This window comes from Castor canadensis, chromosome 9, assembly GCF_047511655.1.
Source record: "Castor canadensis chromosome 9, mCasCan1.hap1v2, whole genome shotgun sequence".
Taxonomy (NCBI): Eukaryota; Metazoa; Chordata; class Mammalia; order Rodentia; family Castoridae; genus Castor; species Castor canadensis.
In genome coordinates this window covers 90380741-90401940 of record NC_133394.1, presented here as the reverse complement: position 1 = coordinate 90401940, position 21200 = coordinate 90380741, and the positions used below count along the sequence as shown (strand labels likewise).

General features: G+C 41.1%; 1 protein-coding gene across 2 annotated transcripts in view; it reads left to right on the top strand.

The window, feature by feature from the left end:
* The window catches only part of Fras1 (Fraser extracellular matrix complex subunit 1), a 424489-nt gene that overhangs the window by 204731 nt on the left and 198558 nt on the right, over nucleotides 1-21200 (top strand). For both annotated transcript variants that reach the window (XM_074041924.1, XM_074041925.1), the window contains 4 exons: nucleotides 2018-2158; nucleotides 3917-4057; nucleotides 5779-5955; nucleotides 19337-19477. In XM_074041924.1, coding sequence (XP_073898025.1) covers nucleotides 2018-2158; nucleotides 3917-4057; nucleotides 5779-5955; nucleotides 19337-19477 — 600 coding nt within the window. The remainder of the gene's footprint in view (nucleotides 1-2017; nucleotides 2159-3916; nucleotides 4058-5778; nucleotides 5956-19336; nucleotides 19478-21200) is intronic.

Genomic DNA, 21200 nt, shown 5'->3' with positions numbered 1-21200 from the left:
TCTAGACAGGCCTGCAGCTTCCCTCCCCCACTCCTCCTTTGCTCTGTCCAAGGCCAGTCTACCCACATGTGCTTTTGGCTATAGACTCCCCTTTTAACCTAGGTATTCTTTTAGGAATCATTCATACTTCTTAAAAAAATCCTTTCCAGGATCTATACTAACCCTTGTATTTTTAAAATATTAGAGTGACAAAATAACCCCTTACCTTTTTCATTATTTCTCTCCCTGTCCCCTTCCATTTACAGCCAGGGTCCTTCAAAGGAACAGTTAAAGTCATAGTTTTTCACTTTCATTCTGTCCACTGCATCTACTGAACATGTGGCACAGGTCACCCAGAGACCAATTTCTAAGTATAGTGGAAACTTTTCAGATGTTATTCATCCTCTCTGCACTGTTAATGACTTCCTTCTTGAACCTTCTTCCTCCCTTGGTATCTCAGCCACTATGCTCTTTTTGTTGTCTTCTGCCATTGGATGGTTTCTTCTTGGTCACATTTGCTAACTTTTTCTTTTTTGTTAGAAGTGTTGATCCTCAGGTCCTTGCCTAGTTCTGTCTTACTCTGTACACTTTTCCTAAATAAATCAACTAATTTCTGGTCTCAACAACTACTTGTATGCAATGACCTTTAGATTTCTCTCCTGAGCTCCAGAACAATAAATCAGACACTTACTGGACCACACATATCCCAAACTCTGCTCATCAGAAATCCTACACTGCTTTCTTTCTTGTTCTGTGAGTGGGCATCACATAGCACCTAAGACAGATTTCTGGAAGCCATCTGAGACACTTTCTTTTATCTATCACCTCCTCGATTCAATTCTAATCACCCTAATCCTTGAACACGGCCATAATCTTCTAACTGGGCTCCCAACTTTCCTTCCTCACCCCTCCAAACTGGCTCCAACCAGCAGCCAAAGTGATCTTTCCTATCTATGAATATGGCCTTGCTTCTAATGTGTTTAAAACTGCAGGGGCTTAAAGAGTCTTCCACAAGGTGAAAATATAAACAATGCTCAGTTGAACTTGAATTTCGGGTAAGTTTCAAATGGAAATGCCTTCCATAGGATGAGAACCTAGACATCAGAGCATGGCTTTAAGATCCCAAAATCTAGTCCTTTCCACTTCTCTAGCTCAGGGGAAACGCTGTTTTCCTGACAACCCAGTCTCTTCCCAGGTTCTGTGCCTTGACCTACTTGACTGTTTCAGGTAGGGGAATATTCCCAATCAACCTGACCTAGTGCAACTTACTTTCTAAGGCCATGTTCAAGGTCATTTCTTCTCTGAGTCCTTTCTAGACTTTACCTACCTTTTATCCTACACACTTAAAAAAAATTACTATCCCTAAACAGACTGAATTGAATGGTAGTTTTAGTATTTCCAACATTATCAATTTCTTTTCCCTCTCTTAGGCGAGTAAGCTGCCTAAAGTTAAAACCAAGTTAATTGGGTTTTGTTTCTCTACCACCTAATACAATATCTTATTCAGACATTAATAAGTGTTTTGAAGGGCAAATGAATAAGAAAGTGAATGAGTAGATTCTGGAAGATTATAAGAAGTTCGTTGCATGATCTTGTTTCATAGAATTCTGAATTTCTGAATTCTTTATTCAAATAGGCAATATAGAGGATAGTTGATACATACTTATACTATAAATTATCCACTACTTATCAGAAATTTGAATGTAACTGTACAGCTAATATTTTTCTTTGATAAATCTGGCAGCCCTACCTCCAAGACCATTTGAATCTCAAATCCCATATTAAATTGGATATACTGGTATGTGTGCCTCAGAGTATTTGTTGTGCTTAGTTCCATAAATAATTCCTCAGTTCTCCTGTGATTGTGGTGAACAGAAAACCCAGAGTCTTTTCATATTTGGAATCAAGGAAATACTGCTGAGCTGCCAGAGGAAGGAGACTGTTTTATTGATACCACTCGTGGGCACTGTGAAAAATTGAATTCACTACTTCTTTTCTCACTATTGCCTTTCTCTGGTGGGTTTTTCCTCCCCTTTAGCTTGCGACCAATCCTGTAAGACTTGTGGCCCCAATAGTCCCAGATGTCTTACCTGTACTGAGAAGACAGTGTTGCATGATGGGAACTGCATCTCTGAATGCCCTGGTGGGCACTATGCTGCTGCTACTGGCAGATGCAAAGGTAAGAGATGCAGCATTGTCATCACCATCATCCGAAAGTACTTAATGTGTGTCTGATGATGCTTGGTGCTGTATGCTGCTCGTTTGGGAGTTTGTGCATAGGGTGGGAAACTCTACTTTAAAATGGATAGCTTTTTCAAGATAGAACCTATGTGTATTTGATATGGGAGTGGGAGGTATGGGTGTATTTTGGGTGGCAAGGGTGATTAAATGAAGGACTTGTGCCTATCGATCATCTTTAGAAATCATTTGATCCACTTGAAATGGCAGAAACATCTTTGGCATGCAGCCTGTGTGCCTGTAAACCATCACTAACTAACCTACGTTTGGGATGAGAAAATCACTCCTTCCATGGCATTTGCAAACTTGTATTGGCAACTACAAAATAACACAAAAATAGAATTAAACAGAAAATCAAATTTGATAGCTAGTGACGCTGAAATCTGTATCTACTGAAAATTTGATTTTATGTACAATTTGTATATTGTTTCTTTCAGGTAGATGCTACCTAAACTGTGAGCATAATGATTTGGGACTTTATCAATTTCCAATTTATATATGCCTGACTTAGGTCTTTCCTTACAGAAATTAAGAATGTCTTGCTCCCTGGAACACTTTGACTGCACCTTCCCTTTGAAACATACACATACATGCTCACTTTTGCCTAGTGTCTTTTAGTCGACCTTACTTTGTCTGCTAACCTCTTTTTTTGGCAGTACTAGGGTTTTAACTCAGGGCGTTGCACTTGCGAGGCAGGTGCTCTGACACCTGAGCCATGCCACAAAGGGGCTTATGTTTTTGACTGAGGCTGGTCTTAGACCATGATCCTCCTACCTATGATCTCCAGTGTAGCTAGGATTATAGGTGTGTATCACCATGCCTGGCCTTGTCTGCCAACCTCTGTATGTACCTCAAGTTGATCCCTTTCCCCAGTGTCTTGCCTCCACAGCTCTCATCCTGTCTCCCCATTTTCTTCACCCAACTCCTGACCACTGTCCTTAAGAGCCTTCTTCCTGTATCTCATTCCTGTCCTGAGTTCTGTTAATGGCTCAGTCCAGGCCATGTTCCCACCACCTGTCTCTGAGGCTCAGAGATGCCCCACCATTAACACAGGGCCAAAGCAGGGGCCTGTCATATGGAGTCATATGGAATGCTCAGATTGGTTTCTACAATAATATCATTCTTAGAATCCTAGAATGTGCTAGAAGTATCATTTAGTTGGACTAACATTTAGTCCAACCTCTTGCTGGCCAAACATAAAAGAAGTAGGTCTGGAGAGAACCACACTTGGCTAAGGGCATCCATTAGTTAGAGGACAAGTCAGTCACAATTCCTGTTGTGACAACACTCAGACTCGTGGAGTTTCCACTCTTTCCAGACAGTGGGGTTTAGATCCATGCAGACTAAATCCCGAGCTCTGTGACCTTGTGTAAATTTTTTAACTTCACAGACCTGTTTTCCCAGCTGTAAAATGTAGTTAATAATAATCTTCATAATGTTGTGAAGATTAAAAGTGACAGTGTGTTTTAAGCACTTAATGCAGACACTAAATAAAGGCAGCTGATGAATGATAGATAGAACATGCATGAAAGGTGGGTGAGGGATGGTGTGGGCATTTCTGGCAGTATTACCATCTCCCAGGTGGCATCTGGGGACACTGAGAGTGTGTGAGGTCTTAGCACAGAAAGGAAGCCCAGCCAGGAAGTGGGCTCTGTAGTCACCTCGGCCTGTTGTGTTTCCTTCCCACTCACTTCTTCAGTTTGTCATGACTCGTGTGCCAGCTGCTCGGGACCCACAGCCTCTCATTGTACAGACTGCGTCCACCCCCAGGCTCTACGTCAAGGTCACTGTCTGCCCAGCTGTGGAGAGGACTTCTACCCTGACCATGGGATCTGCAAAGGTATCGTTTATGTCATCGTTATTCTTGAGAGACTGTTCCATCAAAAGGACATAGATTGACTTTTTTCCAATAATGTTACTTGCCAGTGAAATTTTTTCTTCTAGTATATCTTAAGCCTTCTGTATATGTATCTCTGTATCTATGGGTTCCACATCCACAGATTCAACCAAACACAGGTCAAAAATACTGAAAACAAAATTGCAGAAATTTCCAAAAAGCAAAACTTAAGCTTGAACTTTCTGCATGCTGAGTACTATGCTAATTCCATGCAAATGAGGGGATGGGAGGGCCTTAGTACTAGGTACTGTAATTAATCTAGAGATGATTTAAGGTATTTAGGGTTCTGTGCAAACATTAGGCATTTTATAGAAGAGACTTGATCATATACAGATTCTGGTAGCTGGAGGTCCTGAACCAGTCCTCCGGCAATGCCAAGGGACCACTGCTCATGCATTTTTTCCTTATATTCATTTTGTGAAGAAATTATCTTTAAAAAAAAAATTCTGTATGGAAATTTGTGAAGCCACTCTAAAGTTCATAAGTTTTTCTGGCCATCCTTGTGGGGAATGTTATTTTCTTTGTTGTACATTAAGACAAAATAAAACTTGTATTTTCTCCTTTCTCCACTTTCCCAGCACTGCTAATGTTTTTTTCGACTTCATTTGGCTTTTCCCTGAAGAACTTCTTTTTGTTAATGACACTGCGAGAAAACTGAGAGTCAATGGCAATGCCTCTGGGCTGAGTAAAATGGAAAATCTTAAATTGCTGTTTGCCAAAGGGGCTTCTGGGCTCCTTGGGAGGGCAGTAGCATTTAGTCTTTTGAAACCTGAACACCAGGGGCAAGCACTTTAATTAAGTGAAATGAATTTATATTTATCTGTACATAAGGCACTGAAGAAAAGTGTTTGAGATAGTGACAAGAAAATGTATTTAAAACAGAGAAGCTATAATAAATATATTTTCTCTCTCTCTCTTTTTTTTTTTTTGGTGGTATTGGGGGTTGAACTCAGGGTCTTGCATTTGCAAACAATCACTCTACCTCTTGAGCCATGCCTCAATAAATATTCTGTAAAAGAAAATTTATAGAATCTTTTGAAGAACAGGAGAGTTAATGGTACCAAAATGTGGGCATGAGATGGTTTGAGTACAGTATTTGATTTTGACCAGTTGCCAGAGAAAAAAACATAATCCTGTGACAGACTGTGAAATACTCATTGCCACTCAAGAGACCTCCTCCCTGTCTAGAAAGGCAGCCTTTCACCAAATAAATTCTAAGAGGAATTTGCTTCCTGGACCTCTGCACAGTGGGTGATAGATGAATATAATGGATAGTAACACAACAACTAGTCTTGCAGCAATGGCCTCTGTACGAATTCTTCTAAAAATCTTCAATAAAAACCAAGGGCATAATGTTAAATCATCGTCCAGTGAACATGCTTCTCTGAGAGCCAGGCCAATATTGTCCAGCTTGCTGGATTCGGTTGTGATGCAGCCTGACAGCCCTTAGTAGTCCTGAGAGATGGGACTAATTATACCTCCCTCACTTTCCTCTCACAAACATCATCTCCTCTGTGCTTTCTGTAGAGCATTTTAAAATCATATTTTGAAAGGATATATCTGGTGAGCTCTTCTAAGTGGTTTTAATGTAAGAAGGGACTCTTGTTTGTTGCAACATGTATTTAATATTTGCATTGTTTTCTGCATTTTATCCCCATTTGCAGCCTGTCATGCCTCCTGCCAGACTTGTGTGGGTCCTGAACCCTCTCACTGTACCAGCTGTAAGAAGCCAGAGGCAGGACTGCAGGCAGAGCAGCTCTCGGGGCCAGGCCTCCCCTCTGGCAAGTGTTTGTCCCAGTGCAGAGCCCAGTTTTACCTGGAGAGCACTGGGCTCTGTGAAGGTGAGTAAACCTGACTTGAGGAAATCCTAGATAGCTTGTAGGCTCACCTTGAGAGATCCTGTCAGGGGTGGCTAAAACCCAGAAGACCTTTATTTCCACATAAGAGGGCTCCAGGATGCATGTGGATGAGGGGGAGGCCAACATGCAAAAGACTAGCCCCATGGATGCCCTCTGTCCCTTTGTGAATGGCAGATGATTCTTCAAGAGCTTCTAACCTTCCTGAGTTATGTGCTCAGAAAGTCCAGATGGGAATTCTTTCAGAGACCCGTAGAGTACTAAGGAAGTCTCAGAGCTCACTATGGAATTCCATGTATTACTTCTTCTAATTTGCTACTCTGAAAAAGAATTGTTCCCTTCAGGGAAAAATCTGGACTAATGTCAAAATTTAGAAGTTTTTCTTACCTCTGCCTTGGCATATCATCCACAGAGAGTTGAAGACATCCTGAGTGGTTTGACTCAATGGCCACACCATCTATGAGAGGCTCAGGAGATGAAGGGACAGATATAGTTTCCTGGTGGGAAGCCAAGGCCCCTTTCTGCTCCTACAAGGGGCTGCCTTACTTATGGGTGAATGGTTTGACTCTCAGTCCATCTGAAAAAAAATATACTAATATTGTATTTCTCATAGTGAATATAATATATGTTTATTAAAGGAAAGTTTGAATGCAGGGAAAAGTAGAAAAACAATCAGCCCACCACTGAATTGCTTTTGCCATTTTGCTCTAATACCGCTGAGTCTTTGTTTTCTTGTTCATAGCTTTGAATGTTTATTTTTGCAACATAGCTGTGAGCATGCCACAGATTCAATTTTGTATCATCTAGCTTCAATTTCACATTAGAATATACCCTCACATGAAAGTACTGGGTTTCAAAGTTAGGTTGAAAGATTTCAGACACAATGGGTAATATGGCATTGTGAGAAGTGTGAAGAACTAGAAGACAGAGATCCAGGCCAGACACTTAACCTCTCAGAGCCTTTGCATTATAGCATTAGAAAATATAATAATCTTCCATGTAGGTTTTTGCCAAGCTCAAAGGAGGTAGGGGGTATAAAAGTGGTGGGCAAATTAGAAATCCCTGTGCTCAAGGGATTGATACTGGGGTCAGGGGGAGCAGGGTCTAAGCTCTTCTCTGTTGTGAGTGTTCTAGGTTCTTGGAGAACTGAACGAAGATTTGGAAAAAACATACGGGAGTAGCAAGTAAAGTGTAGATTTATTAAAAGTGGAATACACTCCCATAGATGGAAGCAGACCTGAGCGAAGAGGCTCTGTGTCCTGATTCTTTGTCAGGATTGCAGTTCTAGGGCAAAGCCGGGACTGAGGGGAGGTACTGAGGAGCATGGTCTTGTGATTGGTAACTTTGGTGGACGGGAAGATGTTATACGACTTATTTTTGACTGTACATGGCCCTACTCATAATCAAGTCTGCTACAATTAAACTCATGAGGTGTAGTCCATATGTATGAAGCTGTAAGTAGGGAAGTGCCTCAGAAGGTCACCTGAAGACAGGTTCCCAGCCCTCAGTGCACATGCTAGCTCTGGGACTTTCCCTTCTGAACAAACATCCTCTCTTCTCATGATGTACTAGCTATTGAGTTAACCACTAACAGGGGTCCGAAGGACATTCCCGGATGTCTCCTGAAGGGGACATGTCCTAGGCAGGACTTTTATGACATTTTATCTGGTCAGTCTCCACCTACCCTTGGCCAAACTGTGCTTTTCTATTCTTCTGCCTCATATGATCTTGGTTCATATGCTCAGGTGTTCAGGAATGTTCTAGAGGTGATTGCTCTCTGGAAGGGCAGACTCCAGGGGGCTTACATGTGGCCCAGAAGAGTCACTATTCTCCAAACACTCTGGCTTCCACCCATATATTTATGCACTGCTCAGGCCTGTGGTCCCCCAAATCCCTGTGGCTTTGTTTCTATAGTCACTTGTCACATATGGGATCTTTGTTGATACTAAGAGTCCCAATGCTATACCAGGGCTCATACCACACAGCCTCCCCCTCAGTGGTTTGGTTAATTCTGAGTGCCATAACGGAAAATGATATAGCTCCTTCCTGAGGGACCCACAGACTCCTGGGATAAGTGGTATTCTCTCTCTGTGTAATTGCTTCTCACATCCCTTCAGTGGGTTTGGATTTACCAGACAAGCTTCCTCAAGCCCCTGCTGCTTCCTGGCAAGATCCAGATCCTCTAAGGAAAGTCATTACAATGCCTATCCCTGATTAATGTGGAGAAAGTACACAGAGAAAATAGAAGGGAACACAGAAGGAGAAGACATTACTAATACTTTTTTTTTTTTTTGGCGGCACTGGGGTTTGAACTCAAGACCTCACACTTGCCAGTCAAGCACTCTTACCACTTGAGCCACTCCACCAGCCCCAAGAAGACATTACTATTGCTTCTTGTGGGTGGGTGAGTTTGCACATGCATGAGTGCACATGCTGGGGATCAAACCTAGGACCTCATGCATATTAGACAAATGCTCTACCACTAACTTATATCCCCAGTCCTAATTCTTCTCCTTCTTTCTTCTTTGTCCTCTTTTTCTTCTCTCTCCCTCTCTCTTCTCTCTTTCTTTCTCTCTCTCTCTCTCTCTCTCTCTTCCTCACACACACAGAGTTACAGAAGTGGTTTTTAATTTGCTGAAATCTGTGAAACTAGTCTGCATGATTTTACACAGCCCCAGACTATGTGCCCTGAAGTTTGGTTTGAGTAGAAACAACAGAGACATCAGACCTTGGTAAACACTGGTCTTTCCAAGAGTTCAAGGATATGCTACAGAAGATTCAGGGTTCACAGGGCAAAACTAGAGAACTAGAGAAGTCCTAAGAATCCTTACTGTGGTCCAGGGTCTCTGGTTTTCACCTGGGCATGGTAAGGCCAGGAGAAATCCAAGATGAAAGCTTTTTAGACTACTCAGCATAGCTCACTTCCTCCTTTAATTTTACGTACTGTATTAAAAAAAGAAAGGCAAGGAAATTGGAATGAGTTCAGAAGAGAAAAGCAAAAATGATTAACATTTTAAAAGTTAGAATTATAAAATAAAATGACTGGGGTTACAGAGTCCAGAAAATTATGCTAGCATTTCTTTGGCGTCCACTGTGAGCCAGGAGCCGTGAGAGGTGACTCTCTTGTTTTGATCCCTTAATTCTGAGGCCAGCCTTATGGGGTCAGTGGGGCAACAATTTCCTAGGGGAAAAAACTGAGACTTGAGAAAGTTAAGGGTGAAAATTGCTCAAAGTCACGTGGCCAACAAAGGATAGAGTCACGTGGGGCTATAAGTCAGCCCGAATCCAATATCTGTGCTCATAGCCACCAGGACACTCTTCAACGGTACCTGTTAGAGGCAGAGTAGCTGCCAGTCTCCTTCCCATGCTGCGGGGAGGAGCGAAGCACACTGATGCAGCAAGGTTGGAGCATCTACATTTGAGAAAGCATCATCAGCAAAGGGGAATTTTCTAGGACTATTTTATATAGGCACCTTTTAAAAAGGATTAGAATCTAATCCCTCTGGAATGGCTTAATTGTGGTCAGATGTGAAAGGACTGGATTGACCTCTTGAGTCTCTTGTAGCCCCGTGATTTTACGCTCGTTAACATAATATTATTAGGTATCACACAGATAGCTGTCTACTCACATTATTAGCAAATCCCCGAGCAATCTCCACCAGGTAGGTTATTGTACTCAATTTGCACGTGAGGAGAATGTGGCAGAAAGAGGTTAATTGAGTTACCCAGCATCCCATTGGGAAACTGAGCGTGTCTATCAATTGTTTCCAGCCTTACCTGAATATCAAGAGTGTTGATTGATGTATTTCCTGTCACTCATCCTGTATCTCTGGAAGCCTTCCTACAATCTGCTCCATTTTCAATTCTGCTGAAGTGTTGTCTATGAAATCAGGCTTGGAAGCCCTTCGAGATTGCTTGGGTCTCTTCCTCCAATAGCTTCCCACAGGCACCTTTGCCTCTCTGCAGAACAGTTTAAAAGGTTGGAGGGGAGTGTGTGTGTGTGTGTGTGTGTGTGGTGTTGTTGAGAGCTTTTATAGCACCTTTGATCTTGAGTGCTTCTCCATAAAAAAAAGAACAACTGTTTTCTGGAACTCTCCCTTCCTTTCTTGAAGACTGCAGCAGCATGATTAGAATATTGCTGCAGCTAATGAAATTGAGATGCAGATGCATAATAGGAAGAAGTGATTTACTTGGAGCCTGATGTAGTGTCAGAATTTATCATAAATTTTTTACTTTGAGCTATTTGACATACTCATGAAGTATCCAATGCAAGATGATGCAACAATACTCAAGATATTTAACTAAAATGCTAGTGTTTGATTGAAGAACAAAAGCATGTAAAATTAACAATAGTCAAAGGGAACACTATCTATTGGAAAGCATCTATCTTTATTCATTCCTTTTATAAAAATATATATATGTATATAATGTGTGTGTGTACATATATGTGTATTTGTGGTACTGGAGGTTGAATTCAGGGCCTCATGCTTTATAGGCAGGCACTCTATCACATGAGTCATGCCACTTGCCCTTTTTGTGTTGGTTACTTTTGGGATGGGGTCTGGCTTTATGTCTCGGTGGGCCTGGGTACAGGCCTGGGCTTTCCCACATAGCTGGAATAACAGACATGTACTATTGTGTCCTACCATTGGTTGAGATGGAGTCTCATAAGCTTTTTGTCCAGACTGGACTCAAACAGGGTCCTCCTGATCTTCACCTTTTGAGTAGCTCAGATTACAGGCTTGAGCCACTGTGCCAAGACTCCTTTCACAAATATTGATTGTCTCTTGGATGCTAGGTATTTCTAGACACCAGAGATGTAGTAATGAATGAATCAAATGAAAATTACTGTTCTCACACAATGTACAGTCTAGTGAGAGAAACAGATAATGAATGAATGACAGTAGCAAAAAATCCCACAGGATCTCATGGGTGGTGGCCTATACTTCAAAGCTTATGACAAGGCAGTGATTGAGAAAGAGGAATGGATTGAGCTCAGTAGCTCAAAAACAGAAGAGTCCTGGAGAGGTGGAGCCAGCCACCTGCATGCATCTTTCCTATGTTTTTGGCTCACTGTTTGAAAAAAAAGGAGCTTCAAAAGATAGAGCTTTAAATTGCATTTCTTTTTCCAATGGCTTTCATATTTCCACAGTGTGGCTAAAATGGCTGCTACAAGAGGATCTGCAACTAACTGTAAAAGATAATCTGGAGGCATTTTTAGTACTCAACCAAAATTTGCATGTTTATTAAATATCAACATTTAGAATTCACCAAATGATGGATATTTAGCAATTTTATCCAAAGTTGATCTCACCTGTTTAACTGAGTTTTCATTACCACTGACAAATTCAAGTTTCTTAAAGAAGAGAATAAGAAATACCCACCACGGTCATCGATAAAACAAAATTACAAATAAATTAATGGGAATCTAAGCCCTCCAAAACATCAAAAGAGCATCCCCTACATTGTTATCAGCCATTGCTCACTGGTTTTCCCTGCCTCTGTGAATTAGTGTAGTCAAAATGGGGGCTTTAGAAGAAACCAACTAAAGAATTTAGCAACAGTAGTTTCTGGGTTCTGATATGGAAATTATTCCCCATTTTCCAAGCATAAATTCCTTGTTCTCTGTGTCGCACTAGACCCTTATAATTTAACTTCAGGCCAGACCATCCAATTAATGATGGGGCTCCGTCACCATTAAACAATTTGGCAGTGGCGACCAGGACATGGTTGGGGTGATTAGATTAGTCGTGTAATTGCCCCAATTCCATGGCAAATAAATGATGTATTCTTTCAATTCCCACACAGTGTAGCAAGAGAATGAAAGATGATACAATTTTGAAGAAATTATAGGTTTCATTTTCCAAATGAACTTTGTGCTACAATAATGAGTTTATTTACATATTGTCTAATTCATTACCTCAGAAGAGATACTGTTTTGGAAAAGAGTGCACAGGTCATAAACTTGCCAGTGGCACCACTCCCTTCTATCAGCTGCCTTTTTCTTATGTTTAGAGTGGTGAAAGAGCTTTGGCCAGGGAAATTCTAGCAACTAAATTTTCCTAAGCCTTCTTTTACAGTCTTGAAGATAGTTTGGTGGTACTGGAGTTAGAACTCAGGGCATCTAGCTTGTTAGACAGGCATTCAACCACTTGAGTGCTTTTATTTATTTATATTTATTATTAGCATATAATATTTATATGGGGACATTGTGACATTAACATAAGTGCTTACATATTTCTTAGATTAACACCCGCCTTCTTTTTCCTGTACCCCTCTCCCCTCTTCTTAGAACAATTTCAGTAGATTTTGTTCTATTTTCAAACATGAATGCAAAATATTTCCACCATAAGGACTCTCTATGTCCTCTACCTCCCATTGCTATCCACCCCTGGAAAGGACCTGTTTTACCTTCTTGTCCTTCATTTTTAAAAAAAAGACATTTTTGTTAATTTATGACAGTTGTACAAGGGATTTTGTTATGACATTTCCATGTATTCATGCATTAAACCCTGAATTGGTTCATTCTCTCCATTATTCTGCTTTCTATCCCAGTGCCCTTCGTAAGGTGACTTCAACAGGTTTCAGTGTTCTATATTCTTACCTGTATAGAAAATACATCATCCATATTCACTCTGTTTAATTTCTTCATTTACCTTCCCCTCCTGCTGGTGCCCTCCCCTCAACATGAACTGTTTTACATTCCTGTCCTTCATTGTTTAGGTGTCTGTTCATTGTTCAATAGGATTTTGCCTTGAATTTTTACCTGTAAATAAATCGTGCTTAAGTCAGTCCAGCCCCCCTCCACTACTCTTCCTCACCCTTTTCCCAGTTCTGTGTTGTTTGACAGTTTTCAGTGTGTTTTGTTGTGTCTTGTTCCACACAGATGTGATATATTTCCTTATTATTCATTTTTTTATCATTCTTTCCTTCATTTCCTCCTCCCTTAGTTTCCTCTAACTGTCCCACTTTTGGAAGCATGTTCTGTATATACTTATATGTATAATGATAATGTTTGCATTTGTATTGGGTCTGTCTTCCACATGTGAGAGAAATCATGTGACCTTTGCCTTTCTGGACCTGTCTGTCTTCACTTAAGATGATGTTCTCCAGTTCCACCCATTTACCTGTGAATGACAAAATTTCATTCTTCTTGGTGGCTGAATAAGATTCGTGTGTGTGTGTGTGTGTGTGTGTGTGTGTGTGTGTGTGTGTGTAACCATTCATCAGTTGTGAGGCATCTTGACTGTTTCCAGGGCTTAGCTATTGTGAATAGTGCTACAATAAACATGGGTGTGCAGGTGTCTGTATTGTAACCTGCCTTACATTCCTTTAGGCATATCCTAGGAGTGGGATTGCTGGATCATATGATAGTTCTAGTTTTAGTTTATTGAGAAGCTTCCATACTGCTTTCCATAGTGCTTGTACTCATGTACATTCCCACCAGCAGTGTATGAGGGCTCCTTTTTCCCACATCCTTGTGGACATTTGTTGTTTGTGTTCTTGATGATAGCTATTCTAACAGAAGTGAGGTGGAATCTTAATGTGGTTTTGATTTACATTTCCTTTATGGCCAGAAATTTTGAGTGTTTCTTCATGTGCTTTTTAGCCATTTATACATCTTCCTTTGAAAAAGCTCTGTTCAGTTCATTTGATCATGTCTTCAGTGGATCATTGATTTTCTGGAGGCTTAGTATTTTGTTTTTCTGGTTATTTTTGAGGTAGGGTCTCACTTTTTGCCTTGACTGACCTGAATCACAGCCCTCCAATCTCAGCCTACTATGTGTAGCTGGGATGACAGGCACATACTAGCATGCCCAGTTATTGGTTGAGATGAGGTCTTGCAAACTTTTTGCCCAGGCTAGCCTTGAACCATGGGCTTCCTGATCTCAGCCTTCAAAGTAACAAGCATAGCAAGTATGAGCCACCAGTGCCTTGCTAGTATCATTTTTTTAAAAAAAGAAATTTGCCAGTTATTTTGGTCTATTAATTAACTTGCTTTTGGTGAACAGGGAGAAATAAAGTATTCCATATGCATTGTGATCTATTTTGTTGTTGCTAAGACTCACTGAAGGCCTCTAGGCAAAGAGTTTTAATTAAAGAAATAAATAGGCAGAAATTTGCCTGCACAAATTAAGACTATGTACCCATTTGTGAAGTTGAGATCTCCTTACACTAGTTGAGCTAAACATGGAGCCTATATTAAACCTAGCTCTTTAACAAAGTCCCTAGGGTGCTGGCATAAACTAGACAATTATGTGCCTCCGGGAAATACTCAATCTTCTTCACTTTCCTTGGTTTGAGAACATGAGGTTCCAGGCTTTAGGGATAGAAAGATGAAAAAGATACAGACCACACCTTAGGGAAAGCCTGTTCAAGCAGGGAGACTGATGTCTGAATAAGTAATTGAAAACACATGGTGAAATGGGAGGAGGTACAGGTACAGAAATGGTCCAAAGGAGGCCAACTCTTTAGGAGAACAGAGTAAGGACAGATGTGTAGAGGGAAAACTTTAGGTGATTAAGCTTTTGAAGGATTAATGGGAATATACCAGGGGAAAAAGGTGAGAAAAGGCATTCAAGGCGAAGGAAACAGCAAGTATAAAGGCATGGCATGTCTGCAGACGTGCACAGTGTCTGGTATTCCTGCAGTGTAAACACCCAAGTGAAAAAGTGAGTAAATTAATGGATGAATTCATGAAAAAAATGCATTTTATAGTAGAGCTTGGCAGGAATCCACCCAACCTGAGCTTAAGTACAATGACTAAATGCTTATTCCTTTCAATGACCCGCTAAGGTCTATCCATTACTATATTTGTGTTATATATATGTGTATGTGTGTGTATCGTGTGTATTTGTTCATATTAAACCAAAAAGAAATAAATTTTTATATGTGTATAAAAAGAAAGACCCAAGAGGAATGGTCCTGGAAACATGGGCAGGGGTCTTGTCATGAAGTGCTTTATATGCTGTGTGAAGGAGCTTAGTTCACACTGCTAGTATTGGTAAACCATTAAAAGACTGGAAGAAGGGGGATAATTTGGTCAGTTTGCACTATAGATTCATCTATCTATCCATCTATCTGGTGCATATGTGGCAGATAAATGGGGAGAAACGGGGTAGAACTGGCTAGGAAGCTGTAGCACTAATCCCTGTCTTGAATGACCTCAATGGTTTGAATCAGGGGGCCATCGGGATGGAGATGTTGGTGTAGATTTGATAGAGACTTAGGAGGTAAAGTCAACAGAACTTGAATATGTTGTGATACAAAAGGAGAAGTCCAGGATAATGCTAAGGTTTGTGGTATGAGAATCTTGGTGAATGGTGAGGTAACAAGTGAGACAAGGAATGCAAAAGAAATAACCAGGTAGGGGAGAAGGATGTGTGTATGTTGTGGCGGGGGGGGGTATTGGATAAGAAGTCCTAGTTTACATTAACAGAATATGGTCTGAGTTAGAAGTGAGTAAGAAATGATATTTTGGAAAGGAGGAGTATGAGATACCCATGAAACACCACATAGAGATCTCTCCCATGCAGTACATTTGTGGGATTGGAGTTCAGGACAAAGACCAGAGCTGCACTCATAACTTTAAGACTCACCAGCATAGAGGTCATGAAAGCTATGGGTAAGCTTACCCAAGAGTGAGAAGAAGGGCAGAGAGTGAAATTTTGGGAAGCTCCAATATTTATGGTATGAATAGAAAAAGAAACTGAAGAAATTACCAAAGAAAAAAGAATGAGGTGAGTGTGCTGTTGGTGTTTCCATCCTTCTATCCACGTTTCACACTCCCACTGCCCACCCATTTACTGTGTAGAAGGCCATTAACGAGTTTTATGACATGCCAGGAACAGGGACTGAGCCCAGCATGCAGGGATGACAGAGATGAAAAGGATAGGAGTTTTACTCTTAAAGAGTTGCCATTGTAGTTGGGGCAGGAGGCAGAGGGAAAGAAATGAGGGACATTACGTCATATTCATCTGAAGGGGCAGAAGGGGATAAGAAGGAAAGGGAATAAGGAAAGGAGGAGACTGATTTTGGTTAACTTCACTTGTTTCATTTTCACCCTTTATCACAGTGCTCCTACTGCCAGTCTTGGAGGATCTTGATATCCACATCATATTTTGAGAGAAGCCCACCTCGAAAACTGTTTTTGATATGAAAAGCCAGGGAATTTTACATGATATGAAAGTAGGGGTACAGTACCACTTTTTTAATTGCTAAAAAGCAATAAACAAGAGCTAGTAGTATCAATTGTCTGAAATTTAAATGGAGAGTAGAATGAACAGAAATGGAGATTTTTAAAAATTGATTTTAGGTATAATTTTGACTGGAGTCAGGTTGAGCAGACTTCATAGCCAGTTAAGGCCTCTTTAAATGTGGACACCTTCAGTGTTCAAAGCTCCGTTATGCCTTTTCAGAAATATACTTAGCCATCAACTGGAAAGCCAGTCTCTAAAAAGGTTGTATTATGTGGAGAAATTATTCATGGACCTTCGTTCAAATATCTTCCATCTATACCCTGTAATGGAGTTAGTCTTCCTTGAAGGATCTTAGACTTCAGACAGAACTCCTGCTATGAAATTCAGCTCCCATAGAATGATCAGCCTAATAAAAGTCATTGAAGTAGTGTAGACATTTTCCAAACTGGCACAGAATTGCCAAGTTGTTTTAAAAATGCTATGCCTGTACTTACAGAAAGAGCATTGCAGGAAAAGACTCTGTGAGGATCTTCACCCAGCATCTCCGCCCCCTGTCCCCGTGGCAGTGAACCTGCTTGTTGTCTGTTTAGTTCTTTAACATTTCCGTGAAGGCATCTCTGAAGCTGTCCTGGTGCTGTTAGGTGGGCAGATTTCTGAAATGTAGTGGGTGGCAAAGAGACTTTCTCTTGAACTCTTCTTGGCCCACCAGCCTTCCAACTTGTTTGTTTTCTTTGCTTCCCTATTTTATATAAAATAAGAACTTGTATTCACAGTGAGCCAGGCTGTCACATTGACTTGGTGACCAAATGGAATGAAATAAAATATGTTTATGCATTAATAAATTCTCAATTCCAGTGATACACTTCGATTTCCTACTTAGTAAGGAGGTACAACTGAAAGAGCTAGGGATTTTAACAATCATGTAAAGTCCAGTATAAATGTATTGGTATTATCATAGGTATATTTATTTAGGTAAGCAGGAAATATTGCTTCAGGTTGCTTCCTTGCATTGGAGAGCTTTATGATAATAATATAATTTAGCTGTTTTTGTCACCTGGTGTTGCATTCCATGCTGTTTCATTTTATAGTACACATCTTAACTATTGTTAATGTATACCCTTCTTTTGTTTGATTGAACTTCAATTTACCAATTTCATTTCCTTTTGTAAAGAGAATTTCGAAAATATTTAGGAAAAAAAAAAACTTGTGACCATGCTGTTTATGAAGCAATATTAATCCAGGCAAGGACACAGGCCAGCGAGAATGGGCATTGGGCTCAGCTCAAGAATCCTGGCCCAGGTTTTAAACCTTTAGGTGCTGGGGCCAGGATGCTAAGGGGAGGGACAAGGCTGCTGGAAGGCTTAGGGTAACAACCATATACCAACCAGTATGAAAGTAGATGGATTCTTTAACAACCTGAGCTGATGGAGCAGGGTGTCCTAGCTGAATATTGGCTCTGTGTTACATAAAACATTCCATGTTACATTTTATTAGAAATGCATATCTCAGGGGTGTAAAATTACATCTTGTTCTTCCATTGTCTGCTGGTCTGAGTATGTTCTAGGCATTTGATAGAGGAAGGGTGTCTCCGTAGTCTGGTGATCTGGTCCATTGGAGAGAAAATGGCCTGAAATTCTTGGGTCAGGGCCATCTACTTGGGTAGGAGCCAGGACTTTGTCTTACTCAGCAGGAGGTGGGGCCTACAGTGTAAGCTTGGTAGGAAGGTGTGGGTGTGGGTCTGGCGTGGTGAGTTTGTATATGAATCATTTGCTCCCGAGTCTATCATTTAGGATCTCTAGGAATCCAGCCCTGGGAGGAGCAGTCTCTCCAGGACCAGCATTGTTCTGGATGTCAAAGAATCAGAAATACAGAAAATAAAAAGGAGTGATTAATAAAATGGCCATCCTCAGGAAATAAAGCAAATGTCTACTTTGTTCGTTTTGGCAGTGTGGGTTTTGAACTCAGAGCTTTGCACTCATTAGGCAGACCCTCTACCACTTGAGCCACACCTCCAGTTCACTTTCTCCCTGATTATTTTGGAGCTAGGTCTTGCTTTTTGCCCAAGCTGGCCTGGACTATGATCCTCCTACTATAAGTTTCCTACTGTCTCTGGGATGACAGGAATGTTCCAAAACGCCCACTTCTTTTTTTCTTTCTTCCTTTCCCTCTTCTCTCTCCTTCCCCTTTCTCTTCCCTTTCCTTTTCTCTTTCCCCTTTCCTTTTCTCCTTCCTTTCCCCTTCCCTTCCTTTCTATCTTTCTTTTGTGGTACTGAGGTTTGAACTCAGGGCAGTTGTTAGGCAGGCACACTACCACAGCCAAGCTCCCAACCCATTTACCCCTTTATTCTTAAGTTCTGATGAAGGCAAGCAGAGATATCCTCCTCACTTCTTTACTCTCTTCACACCTGCAGATACTTCCCAAATAGCACTGAATTTAATAAATATTTTAGCTGAGACTCACTAGGTCCTTACTGTGTACCCAGCACCGTCCTAAGGATTTTACATGCATTGGCCCCATGCTCCCCGTGCAGTATGCACTGTTTTATTGGTGGGGACACAGGAGCCTGGAGAAGTTACTAACTTGATCAAGGTTACATAGAGCTACAATGTCATAGTTTCTGCCAGACTCTGTCCACATTCACTGTGAGCCAGTCACCTGCCCGTCTGACTATCACAAGGAGCTTTGAAGAGCTCAAAACGCTAAGCAGCCCTCCCATCTGTGAACATCTCCATCATAGACTAAGCAGCATGTAAACCTTTGTAGAGTAGTTAAATAGAGCTCAGCCACCTTTTCTCTTTAACTTGAGCAGCCAGAAGATAAGCAGCCGTGTATCCAGGGATAGTGTGAGCAGTCCCTAGGGAAAGAATACTGATTTCCTGCTTCCTGTTCTTTCTTTGACATTCTCTGGGAGTGAGAACTTGGCAAGAAAGAAATGTGCGACTCTGAGCATGCTTGTGTCTGTTTGGTGGCATCTCTGCTTTGCTTAGCTCCACAAGTGCTTGCCTTGCAAGGACTCTCAATTAGAAAAAAAAAACATGTAAGATGTGTGCTGTGTTGTTGGGAAAAGCAAGGGGATTCCAGCCCAGGAATGCTGACAGGAGGGATACCTGCTGTTTGCAGCATGTGGGGCTTTCCTGATTGTCCCCTTTGCTTTGTCTTTCTCCAGCTTGTCACCAGTCCTGTCTCACGTGTGCAGGGAAGAGTGCACAGAGTTGCACAGGCTGCCGGCCTTCCTGGGTGCTGTTGGAGGGGCGCTGCCTCTCCCAGTGCCCCGAGGGCTACTTTAACCAGGAAGGGAGTTGTGCAGGTGAGTATGCAACGTGCCGGGGCAGAGCCCCTGTGCCATTGTTTATCTTCACTGAGCAGCCAGACACTGTAATTAGAAACTTTGCCATAGCAGGGACTGGGGTCTGGCTGTAAATCCTTGTCTTGAACTTGTCAAGTATAAAGGAATAAAGTGAGGAGAAGGAGTGAAATTCTCTTCTTCCAATAAGGAGGCATGAGTCAAGTGCAAAGTTAGAGGTGACTTTGCCCTAAGACCATAGTAATTTGAACACACTCAGAACTGCTTTGTCTTGCCAGGATGACCATGTTCTGGATAGATAACTCCCTTCACTGAATAAATAATAATCCTGTGTCCTGTAAGAACCTGAACTTGGTTCAGCATAACTTAGTATGGCTCATTGTAGCCAACTTCAATCAGGGGAAAAAATAGAGGCTTGGGGGTTTGGGGATCATTGATAATCACACATCTCAAAAGAAAAAACTCTTAAGCTGATAATATATTCCTTTTTTGATTTACCTTTTACATGTGCTGTTACATGGCTGAGAACAAATTAGGGATGAACTTTTTCGTACTTATTCTTCTCCAAATCATAAATAATTTCCTATATTGTAAAAAATTATATGTGTAGATATTCATGTATATACGTTTTCACACTTTACAAGGATGCATACTATTCCATTCCTTTAACACTCTCCCCTCCCCAACATTCCTTTTCACAAAAAAAAAAAAAACGGAGGAAGGATTTGAAATTTGAGAATTGAGACACACTGAAGGATGGTATGGAGATCTTTTACTTCCCTCAGTGAGGTTCTGCTCTGGTTATCCATTGCCACCAAAAATTAGTGGCTTAAAACAATACAAATTTAGTGGCTTAAAAGCAGCAATTGACTGATTATCTTTTCCATTTCTGGGATTTGATGGTCTCAGCTGGGCAGTTTTCTCTTAGGATCCTATAGGCCCCATTCAGTCACCTAGATCAATCAGGAATCTTCTTCTTGTGTCTAATCGAACTTCCTCATAGCATGGCCTTCTCAGCCTTCATATATGTTTGTCCTCTTCCTCCTGCCCCCTCTCCTCAGGTGAATGTTCCAAAAAGACCTAAGCAGAAGCTAAGCAGAAGCTAAGCAGAAGCTGCGAGCTTCTTAGGACCTAACCTCAGAAGTCTCACTCTCACTTCTGCTATGTGCTCTTGGCAGGATAGCGCAGGTGTGAGGGAGGGGAGGAAGAGACTGTCTTGGGTGGCAGGGGGTGGCTTATGCATCCAGGGAGAAGTGAATTTGCTGGTAGTCATGTTGGAGACAAGCCATGTCAAATGTGAGCCCACTTGTGCAGGACCTGGAACTAGACACGGGTCATGGAAGGACTCAGCTGCACTTCACTGCAACAGCAGAAGAGATGGAAAGGGGAGAAAGGCATTTATTCTCTTCCTTGACATGTGAGGCCAATATGCTTTTAAGGGCACCTTTACATTTCAGTAATAGAGATTCTGGAAATTACTAGTTTAGATTAGTACAGGGTTTTACTGGAATTGACAAAATAGTAAAATTTAAGCACCTTATTTTAGCACTGTGTTTCTTGTTTCTACAGGGGGAACAAAAAGACAAACATTCAATCATGACTCCTATTTTGTTTCCAGAAATAGACATTTGAGGCCAGCTGATAGGAAGAAGCTGGTTGTGATAAAATTGCTTTTCATGTGTTTCTGAAGTCAGATAACATGTTATAAATTTATAAAATATTTTAA